General features: G+C 36.9%; 1 protein-coding gene across 2 annotated transcripts in view; it reads left to right on the forward strand.

Annotated features, from left to right (window-relative positions):
* The window catches only part of ACSL3 (acyl-CoA synthetase long chain family member 3), a 36,993-nt gene that overhangs the window by 10,824 nt on the left and 5,352 nt on the right, over window positions 1-20,817 (forward strand). The window contains exons 3-15 of one of the 2 annotated variants that reach the window (XR_009968533.1): window positions 745-922; window positions 5,103-5,212; window positions 6,476-6,614; window positions 8,884-9,034; window positions 9,627-9,750; window positions 10,032-10,103; window positions 10,614-10,753; window positions 11,478-11,650; window positions 12,497-12,571; window positions 13,536-13,727; window positions 14,970-15,084; window positions 19,259-19,452; window positions 19,653-19,790. Coding sequence is in view for 1 of the 2 variants with exons in the window: in XM_062638862.1 (XP_062494846.1) it covers window positions 745-922; window positions 5,103-5,212; window positions 6,476-6,614; window positions 8,884-9,034; window positions 9,627-9,750; window positions 10,032-10,103; window positions 10,614-10,753; window positions 11,478-11,650; window positions 12,497-12,571; window positions 13,536-13,727; window positions 14,970-15,084; window positions 19,653-19,810 (1,627 nt within the window). In the remaining variant the exon portion in view is untranslated. Of the gene's footprint in view, window positions 1-744; window positions 923-5,102; window positions 5,213-6,475; window positions 6,615-8,883; window positions 9,035-9,626; window positions 9,751-10,031; window positions 10,104-10,613; window positions 10,754-11,477; window positions 11,651-12,496; window positions 12,572-13,535; window positions 13,728-14,969; window positions 15,085-19,258; window positions 19,453-19,652; window positions 19,811-20,817 lie in introns of those variants that run through there. The other variant, XM_062638862.1, reaches the window with a different exon arrangement.

Consider the following 20,817-nt stretch of genomic DNA (forward strand, 5'->3'; position numbering starts at 1 on the left):
TTCAATTTTGTAGTGCACCAGCTTTCCCATATAGAAGAAAACTGAAATTACTTAATGTTTTCCACATAATTTCTCAGTACTGAGATTTACCAGTAGTTTTCAGTCTAGTCTTCTGACCCACTTTTGTTTTAATGGCAAAAACAGGGCAAGAAGATTATTCTTCTCCCCCCTGACATTCATTTTTGAACAAAGGGGAAGGGATTTAGCAATTTCTGACTGCAGACCCATTGATATACTGCTTCCTGTATTCCAGTTTCCCTTTCTTCTTGTTTTATGCATGATTTTGTTTGTTTTTAAATAAGAATGAACACCTAAATATCATACTTGCGTAGAATTGTAGTCCAAGTATCCAAGAAAGCAAATATAAAGAATGTATTGTACTAGCTAGTGGTTGTTACTCTTTGCTTAAAATAAAATAAACCTTTGTAAAAGCTAAAGGCATGTGGGTTTGATAACTGTGGCCTTTCAAAAGGTTCTGAAAGTACTAAATACAGTGGGAATCACGTGCTTTCCTAATGTGAAAATAGCAACTGAGGTGATAACTGAGGAGATATTGCAGTATTTGTGTTGGAACTTCCACAGTCCCTGTAGTTTTTGGCAAGAATATTATTCATTATCTTGAGTAAACTGCTGTTACAGTTCAGGCAAGTACTGCTTCAAACATCTGTGGTTTCTTCATGTGGATGGACTTGGACACGTGTTAAGGATTTTCATTTTCTAAACTGAATTTATTATTCTCATTAGGTCATCCTTGGCAAGTACACCTGGCTTTCATATGAAGATGTATACATTAAAGCTGTTAATTTTGGAAATGGCTTAGCAGTATTGGGTCAGCAACCAAAGACTAACATTGCTATCTTTTGTGAGACTAGAGCTGAGTGGATGATTGCAGCACAAGCCTGTTTCATGTGCAGCTACCAGCGTAAGTATGCGTCTTTCCTAAAATTTTCTTGATCTTGCAACGCAATCTGAAAATAAACCTTCTATTTCATATACTAAGAAAACTTTATATAGATTTTTATGTAGGACATTTAAATATACAAATTAAAAGCTGCATAGGGTGGAGATTGCACTTTGTAGTGTTTTGTTTTATTGAACAGAGAAACCTGTATCTGTGTCCAGATGGAGTATGGTTTCAGTAAGTATAACTTGCTTAATGAATTTGTGAGAGGCTTATTTTCCTTTACTCTCAAATCAGTACAGATTCCTGAGTTTCTAAAAACAAACAAAAATCGCACATTAATTAATTGACTCAGTTTCAGGAGTTGACCTCAAACCTTCATCTGTAAGTTTTGTTTTAACTGCTTATTTTGTCAGTTCTTCAGTTTTGATTTTAATTGGGCCTGTTTTTCTTTCAGAGAAATTGATTGAATGCTGATCTCAACTTGAAATATAAATTGTATTCAGGTGCCTGTTTCATCATCACTTCTTAATAGGTCATTCACCTAACTGTAAGCCCAGCCTGTGGCTGTGTTCTGTGATGCTCCCAGACACATTTCTCTTTCCCAAAGGCACTCTAAAAGCTGCTGTTCCTTACTGGCTTTGGCCTCCTCTCTCCCATGCTGCACTTATTCTCCTGCAGTAAGAGATGGACTGTAAAAGGCAGATGTGGAGAAATTACTGATTTACTACCTGCCTACACTAAAGGTGTATATCAGTTAGACTTCATTTAGATTTTGGAAGCAAGCTGAAGAATCTTAAATGGTCCCTCTTTGCTATGAGTCTGTTTCAATTTGAGAATCCATGTGTTCATGAGTATATAGCAGTTTTCATTTAAGTAAGACTACCTAATAGAAGCATATTGGTAAGATGAAGTCAGATTCTATTCAAGATGTTGTTTGAGAAGACTGGAGGCAACACACAGAAGTTGAAACACAGGAAAACTAGGTAGTAGGGCAAACTTCTGAGTGGTTATGAAATCTCCATCCTTGGAGATACAATCATAGAATACTTATGGTTGGAAAGGACCTTAAGACCATCTAGTTCCAGCCCCCCTGCCCATACCTCACACTAGGCCATGGCCGTGAGCACTCTGCTGTAATGAACTGTTTTATGGATGTGATCTTCCCAGGTGCCTTCTAGCCTAAATTCAGTGATATTTTTTTTTTTTTTGTTCTTTCTTCACTGAGTGATGGCTTCTGAGTTGTCTACCAGGGCAGAGATCTGCACAGGCTGTTCTTGGATGAGATGATGTGTTGCTTTTAAACTATGTGTCTCTTAATACAGTGTGTCAGTTCCCTCTTGTGGGATCTATTAGATGCCTTGTGACTGTCCTGGGAATAAAGTGCGAAGGCTTGTATCAATTATTTTTTCCTTGGAAGTGCAGTATACTTAGAAATCCAAGGAAGATTTTGTGATTTGAGGGGAAAAAAATGTATCTGAGATAGTGGATGGATGTCATGTGCTGAATGGCATGCATATGGTTTTGGGTTTGTTGGATTAATGTTTTAAATTCCCTTACTGAGATGTGCGCCAGCACACTGTCTCATCTAAGCTGTATGTCATCTTGTGTGAACTTGGCTGACTTGAGTACTGGCAGATGATGATATTATCATGCAGTATTCACAGTCAGTTTGCTGAATGAAGTATAAAATTCAGATGACATTGAAGAAGTAGTGTGGCAAGACATTGCTAAATGACTTATATTAGCATTTTTCAGTTTACAAGTTTTGCAAGAGCTTGCTGCTGTGGTAGGGTTGTGACATGCTTTCAGAATGTGAAATGTATTAAATTCGATGGTATGTGCGCAGAACTGATGTCAAGAGGACAGGTTCATCTGCTTCATATGTAGTGCTGGAGAGAATTAAATGGGGAAAATAATTTTTATTGCATAAAGAATTTTACTTGCATAAAGAATTGGCTTTATGATTAGAAATACTTGCTTGATTGTAAATTTGACACTGAAGCTGTCTAAGTCTTGTATTTCAGGAGGTAAGAGTGGAATTGCTGGCTCAAAATGGGGGAAAAAAAAAAATGAGTACTAGCATGAAAACACGTTTTCTTCCATAGTATCTCTTCATCTGTGTGAAGAGCTCTTCACCAGTATGGGCAGATAAAACATCTGAGTGTGTAACCAAATAATGAGATAAATAGGAAAGGTTATGTTTAATTTTTCAGTCATGCATTCGAGAGGCTTGAGCAAAAATGGTTTTGTAAGTATTGATTTACCTGAAGCCTTTAAAGGTATATTTTGCTTTATATTTGTGATGTGTGATGAATGCTGTAATACTCAGTGTAACATTTTGCTTGCAGTGAAATAAATGGCAAAAGTTCTGTTTGTTTCCTTAGGGCAAGGCTTTGTTCTCGTATATTAGCTGACGAATTTAGTGGTACTGAGATTTTCTTTGTTGATTGATTGTTGGAGCAGTATTACTAGCAGAAGTTCAGGTATCAAACGCTTATTCTATTGTGTGTGTAAAGATGAACTCAAAAGATAATCTGTTCTCAGTCAGTTTTCAAGAGAACAAGGGGAGAAAAAAATTACCCAAACTTTCAGATTTGCCTGAAAAAGTTTTACATGCCAGTGTGGAGAAGGGGGAATTTCACAGGTCAGTCATTCCTCAGGTTTTTTCTCTCCATGACATCAGTACACCATTATATAAATGGGAGAGCTCTCTTTGGCTCTGTCATATAGCTCTAAGTTGCCCTTGATGTAGATGAGTAATTAGGTACATAAATGGCTATTTCAGAGATTATGCTTTTCTCTCCAGGCAGCATGTTGTCTTGGTTGCGCTTGTTGGCTTGGGGAAGCTGAATTTCTGCTAGATGTTTATATAACAGGGGTCACTGCAGTAAGTAGAGAGAGCTCGTGGGAACTAGTAGAGGCACTCTTTAGGACTTTGCTCCCACCAAATTAAAGAAAACACAGTGCATGTGCATTTGCCCTGCAACAGTTCTGAACTATGATGGACTGTTTTAACAAGGAAAAAATAAGTGGAGGTCAACTATTTACTCATCTGTGTAAGAAAACTGCTTTTGAGTTCTTCCTTAGTATGCGGCACTGGGTTTGTAACTCCCTGGATTTCACATCCTAGAATACAGCAGGGTTTGATTTGATTTTACTGTTAATTTTTGTTGCAGTGAACATAATATAGTTCTAGCCCTAATATGCAGTAGGTGTCTTGTTTTAATCATTGTTTAAATATTCATTTAGGTCCAGACTAAAATACAAAAGAAACTCGAATACTTAATGTGACAAACCCGCCAACACTGATGCTGTAGTTACTAGTGATTGTGATTATTTACCTTGCAACTTTTTTGAGATGCCCCTGTTTAACAGTCTGCTTGGAAAATAGGGAATTTTTATTGTTTTTAAGAGCAATATCTCTCTTCCTCTTTGAGCTGCCTTTTTCTTCCCAGTCTCTTCTGGTTTTTCTCATGCATTTCCCATAAAAATGGCAAGGTATTAAATACGATTTTTAAATTGTTAATATAAAGTAATTGTTGTTTAACACTACATCTAATGAGCAGTCCTTAAATACAGGAAATGGTGTTTCTAATAGTCAATTTCCTAAATATTTTGTTTCCTTGGTATTCTGTATTCTCAGTTCAATGTCTAATGATTGTGATGGTTAAACCTTTATTATGTTGTTACAAATAGATGGGAGGAGGCTTATTACCGAGTATGAGAATTAGCCTGCTGATGACAAGTATTGCGGTATTCTAAATGTTTTATTAGCAGTCAGTTGTTAAAGGTTAGTAACAAAGCATGTGAATTCTGAAAAGAGAACTCACATAAATGAAATCTGTAAGAGGACTCTCAAACTGAGAACAGATGCCTGCTTTTAAAATGGTAAAAGCCATGAAGGTACAAGAATAGATCTAGAAGAGAATTACATAGGGTAATGTGGTTTTGGTGCCTCTAGTTAGACCTCAAAAAATAGCAAACACTTGCATAGACAATGGTTGTTCTTTATTCCTTCTGAGAGTAACTGAAAGTTATGCTGTATTTAAATTCATTCTGTAAGGTGGTGTTTTTTTTTTTAACAAATGCTTACTGTATTGCCTAGTTTAAAATAGGTTAATCTCAGCCCTTTATGGTAAACTGTACTTGGAAGTGTAACATAGAAATTCAGCATTTTTATTCCCATTTTCTGTTCTAGTTGTTACTCTGTATGCTACTCTGGGAGGCCCAGCAATAGTACATGGACTGAATGAAACAGAGGTGACCACCATAATTACTAGTAAAGAATTGATGCAAACAAAGCTGAAGGTCAGAAAACTGTTGTCTCTCTCTTTCCAATGTATCTGTTTATTATTGTTAAAAGGCCTGGTTCCATTGTACAAAACAATGATTTATTGCCTTTCTGTAGGGGAGACTCTCATTTTAGAGTATGTATCTGTCTTCATGTACAGAAAAATGATAGCCTTCATTTTAGGGGTTTAGGCTCCTCAGTAACTCTTGAGCAGCTGCAGTGTTGCCTGGAATAACACCTTTACAAAAAACTGCTATGGTTCCTGCATGGATTTAGTCCCTATAAATTTAACAGTTGAAGCAAATGGGAAGAACAGAAAAATGTGCAAACTGTGTATGAGTAGCTAAATGTGGTCATCTGCCTGATTTATTGTAGGATGTTTTCCCAGCAGAGACTGGCTCTTAAATCTAAAGATGTGTACTTGGAAGAGTTAAGAGCTGTTTTCCAGTGTGGGGAGGAGCTTATTAAACATTTTAACAGTCAAAAAACTTTTTTGACTTACCCAGATTGAATACACAAGTGGATCAATTTATCTGCATGGGTTTCGTCATCCTGTGTTTTGGGGGAACTAGACCTCTCACATAAGGGAGTTGTTCTAATGAAAAACCATGCTCTATTGCTGAACTTCAAATAAGACTTTCCCAAACCTTTTTGAGTTACTAGAATGAGAATATATATATAATGCACTTTTATTTCAGCTCACATTAAGAGACTAAATTTCTTCAGCTTGAGAAGATAATAATCTCCTCTTCCACTTGGACACTGATAAATGTTTTAGAACTCTTATTTTGCTTGAAATGCTTAACTAGTGCCTAACTAATAATTTTCTGTACTTTTGCTGGCTGTTGCTAATTTTAAATAGCATAGTAATCAAGGAGCAACATAAGAATTATTGTGAGCTCAGTGTCGCCAGTTTCTCTGTGTTCTATGAGAGTGGAAAGTCAATTATCTCTACAAATCATTGCAGTTTCACTTGTGGGCTTTTCTTGAAATAAGACCGAGATCAGTAAACAGTTGGAAAAGTTTTTGGAGTTGTAAGTGGAAAGTTCAATCAGTTCTGCAAATGTAAATGTGGAAAGTTTTAAGCTTTATAGCTATTTGAGTTGGACAAAGCTTAGACAAGTTCACCCTCTAGTCCAAATCCTCAGCTAATTTATATCAATGTTTTTTTAACATATACACTAGTGTGGTGGGGTTTTTTTTTGTGGTTTGTTTTGGGTATTTTCCTTCTTGTTGGCATAAGTCTCATGTATGATTTCTAAGCACGTTTATTTCCACAGGAAATTGTTTCTCAAGTTCCACTGCTGCGACATATTATTACAGTGGACGGTAAACCAACAACATGGTCAGAGTTTCCCAAGGGTGTCATTGTTCATACTATGGCTTCTGTGCAAGCTATGGGGGCCAAGGCAGATACTGGTAGGTTATCTTTTCTTTCTATTTGGAGCATCTCATTTGTTGTCCTACTTTGACCCTGTTGAGTAAATGTGGGTAAACTGCAGATCTCAAAAAGACAGTGCAGTGATGAACTTTTTATCATCTGCTTTTTCTTTAAATGAAATCTGTGGGGTTTTTTTGTTTGGTTGAGATTGGATTTTGGGGTGTATGAGGGGAGTTTGTTTTGTTTTTTTGTTTTGAGAGATTAACATGGTTTCAAAAAGAGCTGTTTTTTTCCCACAATGGAGAATAATTTCTAGGACAGGAATTTACACCAGGATAGCAACTTGGGAAGCATTCTGATGATCAGACATACTAAAACCAAGTTGTTCAGAGCATATGGAGAATACAATTGTACATTTTAAAGCAAAATACATCAGTAATTTTCTACCATTAAGTTTTGTTAAATGCACAAATAAGGAAATGTAAAATAGCCAGTTAAATCTGATAGAACTTGGTCACTTTTATTGCATTTCTGGAAGTATCAATCTACTATGTATGTTTCTGGAAATCTATTTCCAATCTATGTAACACTTAAAATTCAGAATTTCAGGAGGCTTTGGTTTGGTTTTGTTCTTGTTTTAACTTTTATAACAAACTGATATTCTTGGCTCTGAAACCTGATAAACCTAGTATTGTAAGATTTCATTATATTCAGTCGTTTCTTTCTTCTGTTCTTACTCTTCATGTTTTCATAATCTTTCAACCACATGGATGTTGGATTGGATTTTGTTTTGGGAGTACTGTGGGTGGGTAGTCCTTTTGATATTTGGGGAATGGATATTTTTACTTCCAACATCATGACATCTCAATTTCTTTAAAAGATGTTTTTTCCTTTTTTACCAGTTTTGCGTACTCTCAAAACTATTTCAGAAAACACCAGTATAAAAAAATTGCAGCTATAGTTCATTAGTACCTTGAGATGGCCTAATCCCTCATTCTTTGGTCTTCTAAATATCACATACTATGTACTATAAAAACGTTATCTTGGTCAAGTTTACCATTCGTAAGTTGTGGAATGCTACAGTGATATTTTTTTATGGTCAAGCATGTTCAATTAATAATATATTAAATATATGAGCTGCTGCTTATGTCTCTGTTTTCTTCTGTGATGTTAATCTTGCAGCATAGGCAGGGCTCAGGGAGTGGAAAATTAAATGTTTTCATTCTTCTCATTCAGTATGTGTGGTGTGTTACACATATTGCTCATTGCGGTTCAAGAAAACAATATTCACCTGGCGTGATATTATAGAAGATAACATGCCTGCTTGTTGCTTACTTACCACGTAAACTGTCTGCTCTTTTAGACTTCCTAATCTGCTAGTGAGTCAGCATGGTAGGGAGGTTAACTTTACTTCTCAACTGCGTTCCAGCATTATCTGCAGCATCTTGCTGGTCTTCCTACAAAATTCTGAGGAAGAAAACAAAGTAATTTGCTTACTGCGAAGAACCATCAAGCAAATCTTGCTTTGAAAATTCTGTCATTGTTATTTCATCTTTATTCTTACTCTTTTCTTAATTCATGCTATCAAAATAGCAGGTTGGATGGGGCTTTAAGCAACCTGGTCTAGTGGAAGGGGAATGGCAAGGGGGACTGGAACTAGGTGATCTTAATGTCCCTTACAAGCTAAACCATTCTGTGATTAAGCAGTTTTTCCTCTGAATAAACACATTTGTTTTTGTATTTTCTTGCTCTCAGAGCAAGCAGTTTAAAAAACTTCAATCCTATTAAAGTTGTTGAGCCTACTTTAAATATTTATAGAAATTGGACCTTGTGTTGGCTCAGCAGTGTCTTGCTTCAGGTGTTGTAAATGAGGCAGCATGTTGTTTCCCTGCCAGGGAACACAGGAGAAACCAGCTTTTTAAATGGGGATTAATGTTGTGTCAATGTGGAACCAGTGCAGCCTATCTTCCTGAGGATGTTAAAGCTCAGTGGCATTTTGGAGATGCCAGAGCTTCTCTTTTTTTGTCTTCTCTGCAGGAATATGGGAAGCATTATAGAAGAAGTGTTGTTGTGGTAGACTAGGACAATGACTCAAAGCATTGCTCAGCTAATGCAAAGAAGTTCCTGCTCTTTGTGAAGGCACTTAAGCTTGGCCACAATCTTTTTAACTGAAAGCAAAATGTAGTAACAGTAGTCATGTGGTAATGTATTTCAGTGACTGCTAAAATCAGTTAGTATATCAGACCTCCCAGTCTAATAGGCTCTCCTCATATTATATGTGTTTCTCTCTTTTAATACAAATTATAGGAAACAAACAGCAGGCCAGGCCTGTGCCCTCAGATATTGCAGTGATCATGTACACAAGTGGATCCACAGGAGTTCCCAAAGGAGTTATGATCTCCCACTGCAACATAATTGCTGGGATAACAGGAATGGCTGAGAGGATTCCAAATCTGGGGTATGTACCAATGGTTGCTTACCAGCAAATAAACTGATCATAGTTGCATATTCTTTTAGATTAAGTAGTTTAAAAGATCAACTATCTTATATTGCTTTGTCTGGGGCACATCTTACTCTGCACTGATGTTTGAGCATCTTCCAGTACTGCATTAAATGACATGAATACTTCATGTGCTGTTTGTTCTCTTATATTCTCTATGTGGGCAAGACTGGGGCACACAAGTCTGTGAGGCTGCCTTGCACTAGAGTGTTTGAAAGCTTTCCTAAGCAGTACTTCCTTTGGTTAGTGTTAATTTCTGTGGTTTCTCTCTGTTTGGTACAGTTTTTAACCTTGTCCACAGAGTTGCCTTTGCAGCCATAGCAACGGTTAGTTGTCTTGGGATGAGTAAACCCCACACTTTGTTCATGACATAGGCCTACAGTATATAGTACGCAACTTTTTAAACAAAACCCATATTTGAAATGTAGTCTCAAGGCAATTTTCCATTTTCTTTTGTTCTGCAGTAAGCTCTGTGTAAATTTGGCTTAATGACTTACCTGATGACTCCTATGGTACAGAATAAACCTATTCTTTAAAAATCTTTTTACAGAGAAAAAGATATCTATATTGGCTATTTGCCTCTTGCCCATGTTCTGGAGCTGAGTGCTGAACTTGTGTGTCTGTCTCATGGATGCCGCATTGGTTACTCTTCACCTCAGACACTAGCTGACCAGGTATGTTACAGACGTTAAGCACTTGCAGTAAAAAAAACCCAAACCAAAACATAAATAATTACTGAAGTCAGATCTTTGTAATATTTCTTGAAAAATATTAAAGTCTTTTCTGCAGTTCATGAAACAGGGTATGCATGGTTATGACTTGGACTCTGGACTAGTTTTAATTGTTAAAATATAATTTAAATGAAAATGATTGTTTGAAAGATGTGCTGTGTCATTTTGTTTGTCTTGTTAAAAATCTTGAATGTGTCTGCTAATAAACATGTTCTTTGCTTTAGTCATCTAAAATAAAGAAAGGAAGCAAAGGTGATGTTACTACACTTAAGCCAACCCTAATGGCAGCTGTCCCGGTAAGTAACTGAAGGATAAATATTTATAAATATATTTTTAATGTATTTTTAAAAAATAATCCAGATTTTTAACAACAAAATCAAAACATTTAAATAAAAATGTTAGAACTTCTGATGTTAAGCTAATTTATAATAATATTTTTTGTATTTATGTTGGAGATAAACATTCATCATACAAATGTCAGTATTTTTCAAATTTTAAATAGCTGTGGGTATTAGATCGTAATTTTAAGTAGTCATCTGTTGTTCATTATGCAAATTAAGTTTATGTTCAAATGAGTGGAATAAAGACAGTTGGCTGCAGGCAACTTGGGATTAACTAGTGCTCCTGCTCAGATGTTTGATTTCTGGGTTTCTGTGAACATCTTTATCTCGTCAGTGGAAGAGGAAACAACCTGAGAGTGGGTTATCATCTGAAATGTACTGGAATTTCTAGATCATGTTTCCTTTTTGTACTGAATTTAGGATTTATGTTTCTGTGAGTTAAAGGTAGTCTTTTTATGTAACTAGGAAATTATGGATCGTATCTATAAAAATGTCATGAATAAAGTGAATGAAATGACTACTTTCCAGCGGAATCTATTTATATTGGCCTACAACTACAAAATGGAACAGATTTCCAAAGGTTACACAACCCCGCTCTGCGATAGGTAAGTTTAGTTTTATTTTTCAGTGGCACCAAAAAAATGCTTATCAAAGTCCTTCCACATGAGCATTACCTGATTTTTCTAATTTGTTTTACTGTTGACACTTTGAACATAAACAAGCCTGTAATAAAGTGTAAATTCAGTAGTTTGTGCGATGCTTTAAAACATTTGTTGATATAATTTAGATGAGCGTTATTTAACTTGAAACTGATTGGAGGTTTATATTGATTGCTTTGTCTTCATCAGAAGTTTAATAATAGACTTATACAATTCTGGGTAAGATGGGAAGTCTATTGGTATATACAGCTGTCGATTTCACACTTTGACAGAAGTGAATAGTAAAAGTATTTGGAGTTGGAAGGAACCCATAAGGATCATGGAGTGCAACTCCCAGCTTCAGTGAGACTAAAGCATAATGTAATTGCAAAATTTATACAGCTTTTTTAAATTATTTTTGAAAAAAAAAATTATTTTTGAGAAAAAAATCAGAATTTTACTGTCTTAAGAAATCTGCAGTCTCTAGACATTTAAACCATCTTCAAATTAGAATGTGGAAACAAGATTACAAAACCTGTGTTCCTGAAAACTTAAATGTGCTCCTTCAGAGTTTTTCTTGAATAACATAAAAGTGTATCTGAAGATGGTGCAAACTTTCAGTTCAGATTCAGAATTAAGTACTCTCTTGTTTTAAAGCAACAAATACATACTCTTAATCTTTGCATTTTAGCCTTATTTTCCGGAAAGTACGAATGCTGCTAGGTGGAAAGATTCGCATCCTGCTTTGTGGAGGAGCTCCACTCTCTGCAGCAACTCAGCGGTTTATGAACATTTGTTTCTGTTGCCCTGTAGGACAGGGGTATGGGCTAACTGAATCATCTGGAGCTGGAACAATCATGGAAGGTTGGTGTCAGCGCATCCCACTGAGTGCTGTGGTCCATGCTGGGTGTATCATCTTTGACAGTCTGTTCATTTGGAGTATGCCACCAAATTGTAATTGGGGAATCCTAGGAATTGCATATAATAATCATAAATATATAAAGTAGTAGGAGTACTAATTTTGATACATTGTGATAAAGCTGGTGACTTACATATAAAAAATATTCTCATTTGTAATAGCGATACCCATAATAATGTGAATGGGATCTGGTCATTACTGCACTTCGCAGTTGAACTGAATAAATAATTTTGAGACTTTAGGAAAATAAAAAATTGAATGCAAAAGTCTGCACCAGACTTTTAATTTCATATCATAGAACTTAATGGTGTCTGTAACATGGAACTGTAATATAAATGAAGTAGTCTGCAGTGATGCTTTTTCAGCAACGAGCCTAGATGTAGAAGTGTTTGGAAATGAGACTTCAGGAAGGTGAATCGAAATAGAGTATCCCTGAATTGTTATGAAATATTGCTACTTATCTTAGTCCAGCAAAACGCTATTTAAAGTGGTTGTGCCACTTCTAAAGTGTGATCCGCATGGATAGCTTACTGTGAAAGCTGTGTTGATATGACTGGAGGTATCTGTAAATACAGCAATCTGTTCTCTTTGTGAGATAAGTATTTTAGCTGCGTGACGTTGATAGATCCACTGGTTTTCTTGGAAGTTCTGTTCTATGAATTAAAGTTTAGAAATAAATAACAGTTAATTTTCACTAAATAAGATGCATGACAACAAAGACTTTTTTGTTTTTTTCCCACTCTTTGACTTCTTTTTTTTTCCTGAAAAATGCTTTTTTTAATATATTTTAGTTTGGGACTACACTACAGGGAGAGTGGGAGCACCTTTGGTCTGTTGTGAAATCAAGTTAATGAACTGGGAAGAAGGTGAGAATTTCTGTATGTGATTTAATTATTGTATGTTTATAAGAACTTTGTATGGCTATTTTTCTGTTGGGCTTTGCAGAGTAGTAGTAATTTGAAATCTATTTCTTGGCTTTTTATTTTTTAAAGGCTACTTTTACCTATAAAAATTTGAACTTGGGAGAGAAAAAAGGTAAATTCCTCAGTGGTTTTAAAACTTAAAGTATCTAGACAGAGCAATCAATGTGAATGTTTTTTTTGCCTCGGCTGTATTATGACTCTTTAGCTATACTATATCTTGTATTCACTGTGCTTGTATATGCATATTGTGGAAGTGTATACAGCATTGTACCTCTTTCTGATTTAGATTAGTGTTCTTGCAGCACAGGGTGCAGGTTGTCTATGTTGTGTCTTAGAGGTGCTGGATACAGGAGGCTTGAACCGAAGTGCATGCATGATACCTTCTGTTGCCATTAAGTTATTTTAAAATAGTCTTCATAATATTATTGTTAATCAATTAATTTAAAATTGGCATATGGAATGGAAGCTTAAAGGATGCTATACAAAATATATTTAATGAAGTTTGAAATGCATTTACATGATTTCTCTGTAGACTTTATTGTAGAGTAGAAGTACTTAATGCTTAAAGGTGTTTGGGGCTAATGTGAAACTTTATACTTTTTTTTAGTTTCCTAAAATATGAGGTGAAATCTCTTTTGTAGGTTTTTGTTGTAGCTTTTTTATGTTTTTGTTTGTTTGTTCATTTTGTTTTTTTTTTAATCTTACTCAAGCTTGTATAAAACAGAGCATGGCAGAAAGTTTCATAGAATTGAAACTGAACTAGAGGCAAGTGAACTATTGAGGCAGGTGGTAACTTTGTCTAAGGACATAGTAGATTGTTTAGTTCTATATTTAAATTATAAAAATAATAGGAATCTTTTGCTTTGGAATGTATTTCAGTTCTTGTTAATTTAACCTGCTCTTTTAGGTGGATATTACAACACTGATAAACCGTATCCTAGAGGTGAGATTCTTATTGGAGGGCCAAATGTGACTGTGGGCTACTACAAAAACGAAGTACGGACCAAAAAAGATTTCTCCGTTGATGAAAATGGGCAGAGGTGGCTCCATACTGGTGACATTGGAGAATTTCATCAAGATGGATGTCTAAAAATTATTGGTGAGTTAATAAATTCGGGTGAACATAATTTCTGATTCTGCTAAATACTGTAATTAACCCCCCAAAATCTCTGTATCTCTGTATGCAGTCTAAAGCCCTAGCATGTATCCCAGGGAAATTCTGATATGTTAACATAAACTTGATTGTGTGCTTTAAAAGCTGATTTTTGGAACAGTTGCTTTCTTTTAAAACAGTCTTAACATTGACTCCTCTCTGTTGGGGCTAGAGACTTAAATTAGAGACTTAATTAGAGACTTAAATATAGGCTAATGGAGCTAGATGAGCTGCCTTAGATTTTGATGATTTTGTAACTGGAATTTGGTTCATTGAAAGGACTCTTTTGATGGTATGTGCTCAGTAATTGAGCCTTTTTCTAATCTTGTCATTCTTCATAATATCTAGGAGAAAAATATAACGAGGTGAAGGTGTTACACATAAAGCTGTGATAGACCCATAATCCTTTGATACCTATAGGCACAAGAATGATGCCATATAAACTACCAGATGTGTCTCTTGGAGGTAGCAGATGATTCAGGATTCTCTTTAATCCTGAAAACTAAGCATATTTGGTTTATTGTATCAGAAAAATCTTAGGTCCCATTGCAGCTGTCTTGCACTGATCAGACTGTTCAGCTGCAAAACTACCTTGCCTGGTTGCACAAAGCACCATCAAAACGCATAGTAAAGGAGAGGTACTCCTGCTTGCCCTCACAGCTAGGAGGGTAAAGCCCCCTTACCCGCCTTACCCTAGTGACCTTTGCCACCTTTGGGCTACATACAATAAGATCAAGTAATTTGGGCTTAAGTTTCAGTTCCTATTGTGTTTCATGTTACAGGTGACAGCTGGTCTTTAAATATGGATTTAGCCTGGTAACGAGTAACAAAGTGTCACCAAATAGAGCATCTCCTGCCTTAAGCATCTGGACCAGACAGCACTAAGTGTGTTTTCAGACAGAAACTGGCTTTTGAATAGTCCTAGTAGTCTTCCATTCACATCACAGTGCTGTCATGCAGGAAATGCTTTTCTAAAGGCAAAAAATGCATTAAATTGAAGAGTGTCTCTTTTTTATGATAGGGAAAGATTGATAAAACGCAAAGCTTGGAAATCTAGTATTAAATGTTTATGATACGTTCACCAAATGTGAGTTGCCTTTTGGCTTTTATACCTACATTTCAGGAAAGTATAAAACCAGTGTCTAAATCTTCTGTAATTAATGTTTAATTCCTGTTTTTCTTCAATAGATCGTAAAAAAGATCTTGTAAAACTCCAGGCAGGAGAATATGTTTCTCTTGGCAAAGTAGAAGCAGCTCTAAAGAGTCTTCCACTGGTAGATAATATTTGTGCATATGCAAGCAGGTAAGAGGCAGCTGCTACTTTATCATTGCTGTATTCTTTGTCCTACTGAAGCCATAAGCAAATTTTTTTTTCACTCAGTGTGTGGAATTTTTTAAACCAGTTGAAAAACTATCTTACTTATACAGTAGAATAACTTTATCAAAACTAAACCATCTGGTAATGTATGTCTTTATTTTTTCTTTCCCATTTTTTTCATCATTCATTGGAAAATGCCTAGAATTAGTGTCTCTTTCCTGTTCCCCAGTCTGAAAAGCAGCTAAGCTCTGACTGCATTCATAATAGATATCACTCAAGCATTTTGGAGATGATTACCTACAGAAGACCTAGGACACCTTGTTCATTGGCGTATTTAGCTGTGATGGAAGGGAGGGAGGGAAACAGTTCAGAGGAAGGGAGGGGGAAAACACTAACAGCTCAGAAGCTGGCTTGTGCGTTGAAAGTGCTTTCCTTTAACACCAGCAGAAGTTTTGCAGCTTGAGAGAAAACAGTCTGTAAATACTTTGCAAACACACATTTAATAAACGATATCAAATGTCCTTTCTACTTACTTTGTACTAATGAATTAGGCATATATGGGCTCAGAGGTATCAAAGTTTCTGTTTCTAGAATTCCCTACCTGTGCATCATATAAACTTAAACATATAAATATACTTCAGGTGGTCTTTGTTTCCTGTTGTCATTTAAATGTTTGGAAAGTAATTTTGGAGTTTATGAACAATCCAGAACTATTCTGATTTCCAGTACGGCAAAAAAAAAAGCTCCACTTGATAACTTTGAAAGAGGCCAGGACAAATATACCAGAGAATTGCTCACTAGTAATAAATAGAAAATTAACTTTTGGTTTGTTCACCTGGTTCTGTGATATTTTTTGTGTTAACTAATGGTAGTCATCCTGGAACTTTATCCTGTAACTTCAGTTTTGATAGTCGTGGTTCAATAGCCTAATATGCATTGGGCACACCACTGCTGAGGAAAGTTCTGTTATATTAAGCTTTCTTTGTGGTTTTGACCCACTAGGTGACTATCATATTTGCTTGCTTAGACTGCCTGAGGTTATGTGCCTCTTCTGAACAACCTCTGTAGTCTGTGGAAAAGGAAGTTCCAACAGGTGGTGATTTCTGCTGGTCTAGGATTGAAATTCACTATTGAAATTTTATTATCAGATTTTGTGTTAATTTTGTCAGGCCAGCCTAACATTGGAGGCTAAAATGTACTTGTCAGACAGGCACTTGTCTCTGACAGTCTGTGTTTTGTCTATTACCTAGAAGTAGGAAAACTTATGAGCAGCCTTTAAAGGTAATCTAGTAAGTGCAGATACATTCCAGATTGTTTTTTCTAATGCTGCTGTATTTCTTCTTAATGCTTTCATGTGTGTTATTTGGCATAAGTAGCCATGTGCTACAGATTCTCTGAATGATTGTCCATATGCACATTTCATTGTGGGTATTATACTCACCTCAGCAAGTGTGAGCTTGAAGGCTTTTTATTAGCAGTGCCTGTGACCTCTCTTATATCCTGTCTCTCCTTATACTTTTGCCTGAGTGGCAGTCTGATATGCAGGAGGAGGCCATTTATAGCTATTCTATCTCCCACATGGAAAAGGACAAGGAGGACAGACTTCTGGGAATGAGTTATATCTGGGATTTGACCTTAGATCTTGGGGTGTAAAACTCCTGAAAATGGTAGTAGGGAATCAGAAGTGTTTGCATAATATGGCTTCTTCAAAAGCTGTATTAATTGACCACTTCAGCCAAAATACTCAGTGAGATAAGGACTAAATTGCTTCCTGAAAGGAATCACGATTAGAGCACCTTCAGAGGAGACTCCTGCTGTTTTATCAGCACTTTACCTATCAAAGACGTGTTCAGTAGGTCTCAAGTGTAATGTCAAGAAAATGAGCAGTTACCAGAGGAATGAGCAAACATGGCAAAAAACCCAAGGGAGTTCTCAACATGAAACTCAAGGGCAGCTGATAAAGAACAGACTTTACAGAACGGAGATAGTGATACCACATGTAGCGTCATTGAGTGTGTCTCTTACCATAGGCCTGAGGGCTGTACTCTGGTAGGATCTCAAGCACGGGAGGGGAATGAGGATGCCCGGTGTAGGAGAGATGTTTTGACAAAATCTCTTAGCATGGAGGAGTTGATTGAGGAGGTCCTGAGGACCAAATTCTGAGAACTTCCTTTGTGCTGTTACGATCTCCAAGACTGAAGATGCAGGCAAATTCAAAAGATCTGCAGAAGGAACAGTAATGGAGAGGGAAGTAGCTGCTCCAGAAAGGTGATGTGGTTTTCAGGATACTTCTCAAGACAAACAGTGCTTTAGCATTTGAACTGCAACAAGTGAGGATTTAACTTAGAAGTACAGAATGAAAAGCTACACATTCCAGGAGCTGTGAGTGTCAAGGTGCTCTTTCCTGGAAAAAGCATAGTTAGATAAAACAGTTTGTCCAGAGGAAGTATGCTTTTACTCAGGAGGCTGAATTTTGGATGAACCAAGAGTTTTGAGGCTACCCCTCAAACAGATTACTTTTATATACTGTTTATCCCTGGAGACACTGGTGATATTGCTGGACATGACCTTAAGCATGTCAAAAGACTATGGGTACCAGTGATCGAAGTGCCAATCCTTTGTGTTCTGGATGCCTTCATGCATAATGCATGCATTACAGACCCTAGACAAAGTTACAAGGCTCAGTACAGAGTATAGCATGAGTGGAGGGGAGGTGTGTGTGGGCAGAATCAGAGAGACAGAGACAAGGTGAGATGCATGCAGTGATACTGAGGCTAGTCTGAAGTCTTTCTGTAAGTATATTCTTAGTGAAAAATGGGAATGGTTCTGAGTCAGCCACCAGGCAAAGCCTGTTGACAGATGATGCTAGGGAAGCCTGTGTTTGTAATGGACTTCATGAAATCTTCACAGCTGCTGTCAGATCATCATTACAACTCATACCAGTAACAAAGGAGAAAATTGCAATGTGCAGTAACCAAAAGGGTATTTAATGTTTAGAGTTAGTATTTTAAAATTGTCAAAGAGACCTTAAAGGATAAGCTGAAGTACTCATCATACTGGGTTTAAAGTTCTGTATTTTGCATTAATGATCTGTCTGGTGAAAGAAAGCTAAAAAGTTTTAATAAACCTGTAGATGGCTAAGGTGGGACAGTACCAAAGTTAGAGTGGAGGACAGCATTAGAATACAGAGCAAGCTTGACTAGAGAGAAATTTGTTTGAAAACAGCAAAAGCAATCAGTTTAAAGAGAGGAGATGTAAATTAGACTTAAATAAAATGCAGAAATACAGGATGAGGACCACCAGCTGCTAGCAGTTCTGCGGGAGCTGACATGAGTCAACAAGTGCCATGCCATTATAAGAAGGTAAATAATATGGCAGAATTGGATTTATAGCCTACAAGATGCAAAATGATCTTCTTGCTAAGCATTAAAGGGTCTAGGTTTTGCATGCAACACTTCAGAAAAGATGAACCTCTTGAAAAGAGTCCAGGAAAAAATGGGAACATCTGGACAGAGATCTGTGATACATGAGAAGGTCATTGCTTAAATTCCTAAACTCAAAGGAAGGGAAGACTAGAAAGGTGAGAAGGAAAAAAGGTAACAGTGAATGAATAAATGGCTTCTGTGTAAAGGAGAGGACTATCTGACTATTGGCTGTATGAAAAATACAACTGATGTGAGCTGCAGAGAGGAAGGAATAGCCATCATCTTAGCTAGGAATAAGGAAGCGTTGCTGTGAGGCGTTTGCCTGATGTTTAAGAATGCATTAGACAAACATCTGTTATATGTTGTTGACTTTGTGTAAAGGCAGGCAAATGAATTTAGATGATCTGAGATTGCTTTTAGCTCTCTGACTCTACTGTGTGAGGTTCCCGTTTTTCTTGAACTTTATGCCATCTGAAAGATCTTGAGTACCTGTTTCAAGACAAATTGTGCTTTGGTGTTCTTTGAAGACTTTTTGAGATCACAGCTTCATATGTGCTGGGCATATCAGGAGCAGACAAGGATTGCCAACAGTAGAGTGAGTGTATGGACAATCACTTGAAGGAGAAGTCACCGCCTTTACAGAAACAGGCTTTCTTTGAGATGTGTTGTGCATATGCTCATTCCACAACCTGCTCCCCAACCCCTCTTCACTGCAGTCCTCTACTCCTCTACAGTAACTGGATTCTGCAGTTGAGAGGGATCTGAGGTAGGGAAGCCGCACACCAGTCTTCATACCGGGATGCAAAACATGAGGAGAGGCAGGGTGCATTGACGTCGTATGGGTACTGCTTCCCCAAAACTTTGAGCATGAGACACAGTGGAATATGCATATGGACAGCACACCTTGAAGCAATCCAGTTGCTGTAAGGTAAGTAGCTTCTCTTTCTATTTATTTTTAAGCAGGAAAAGGTGATTGGTGTCCTACTTGAGAAAGATTATCAGGTGAACAAAAGCCAGCTGTTAAGAGCAATATCTCTGTGTTAACTGCAAACCCCCCAAATTGAAATGTTATTTTTGAAGACTTGTTAACTTTACAAAATTCATACTAAAGGACATTATATTTCTCAGTTTCCATTCTTATGTCATTGGATTTGTTGTGCCAAATCAAAAGGAACTTGCAGAACTAGCTCGAAAGAAAGGATTTAAAGGAACCTGGGAAGAGATCTGTAACAGTCCTGAGATGGAAAAAGAGGTACTGAAGGTGCTAGCTGAGGCTGCCATGGCAGGTGAGTAGCTGGGCAGATAGTATTAATCTCATGGACTGTAATGTCTGTGAAACAGATAAGCAGAGGCCTAAAAATATTTCCTTGAGAGTGTATATTTCATAAAACATGTATGAAGCTCCTGAGAAATTGGGGTGTGTGTGTGTCTAGTGCTCTTTATGATGTCCTGTAGTAGCTTTTTGGCCCTAGCTGCTTGCCCAAAAAAATGTGGGTCATCTGTAGATCCATGTATGTTAGGGATCATACAGTCTGACATGCTACGTGCCAGTGCATAGCTGAAATAAGCCCGTGGTGACAGGGCTCTCCTAGCTTCCAGTGGCTTGCATCTGAGGGGTTTCCTGAAAGCAGTGTCCTTAGTTAATAATTTTCAGTACTTTTCCTCCATTAACTCTTCTAGTCACCTTTTAAAGTTATGTAAGTATTCTGTATCAGTGGCAGAGTTGCACAGCTCAGCTATGTTCATGTGAAGAAATGCCTCTTGTTTGTTATAACTCTGCCATCTGCTAGTTCAATTTCCATCTGCTGAGCTCTTGTATGGGAAGAGCAGTGAAGAGTCACAATGGTAGTTGTGATTTTTTTTTTTTTTCCTTTTCCCCCATTGTCTGTTATACTTCCCCTCTCAGCTGTATCTTTTTTCATGCTAATTGGTCATAGTCTATTCAGCTATGCTGGTGCAGAATTAAACAGTGGCACAGTGACATTTTGTCCGTTCTTTCATAATAATTTCTGCCTTGTTTTTTGCTTTTGACTATTACAAAGTTCTGAGCTTTTTCAGTGAAGCTGTTGGTTATGACCACAAAATGTTGGGTTTTTCTAAATGGCCGTTGTTAAATGTGTTTTTCTTATGCGTTCTTCTTTACACTTTTATGCAATGAATGTTTTCTGCTGTGTGTTTTACACTCACTTTGTATTGTGATGTCCTCCTGCACCTCTTTGCAGTTTGTCCGCATCTTTTTTACCCTGGATAACTTCATGCTTCCAGCTATCTTTATCTTGTTAATCTTTGTCTC

This window comes from Pezoporus occidentalis, unplaced genomic scaffold (genome assembly GCF_034315485.1).
Source record: "Pezoporus occidentalis ecotype Australia unplaced genomic scaffold, CSIRO_AGI_Poc_V1 ctg59, whole genome shotgun sequence".
In the NCBI taxonomy this organism is placed as follows: Eukaryota; Metazoa; Chordata; class Aves; order Psittaciformes; family Psittacidae; genus Pezoporus; species Pezoporus occidentalis.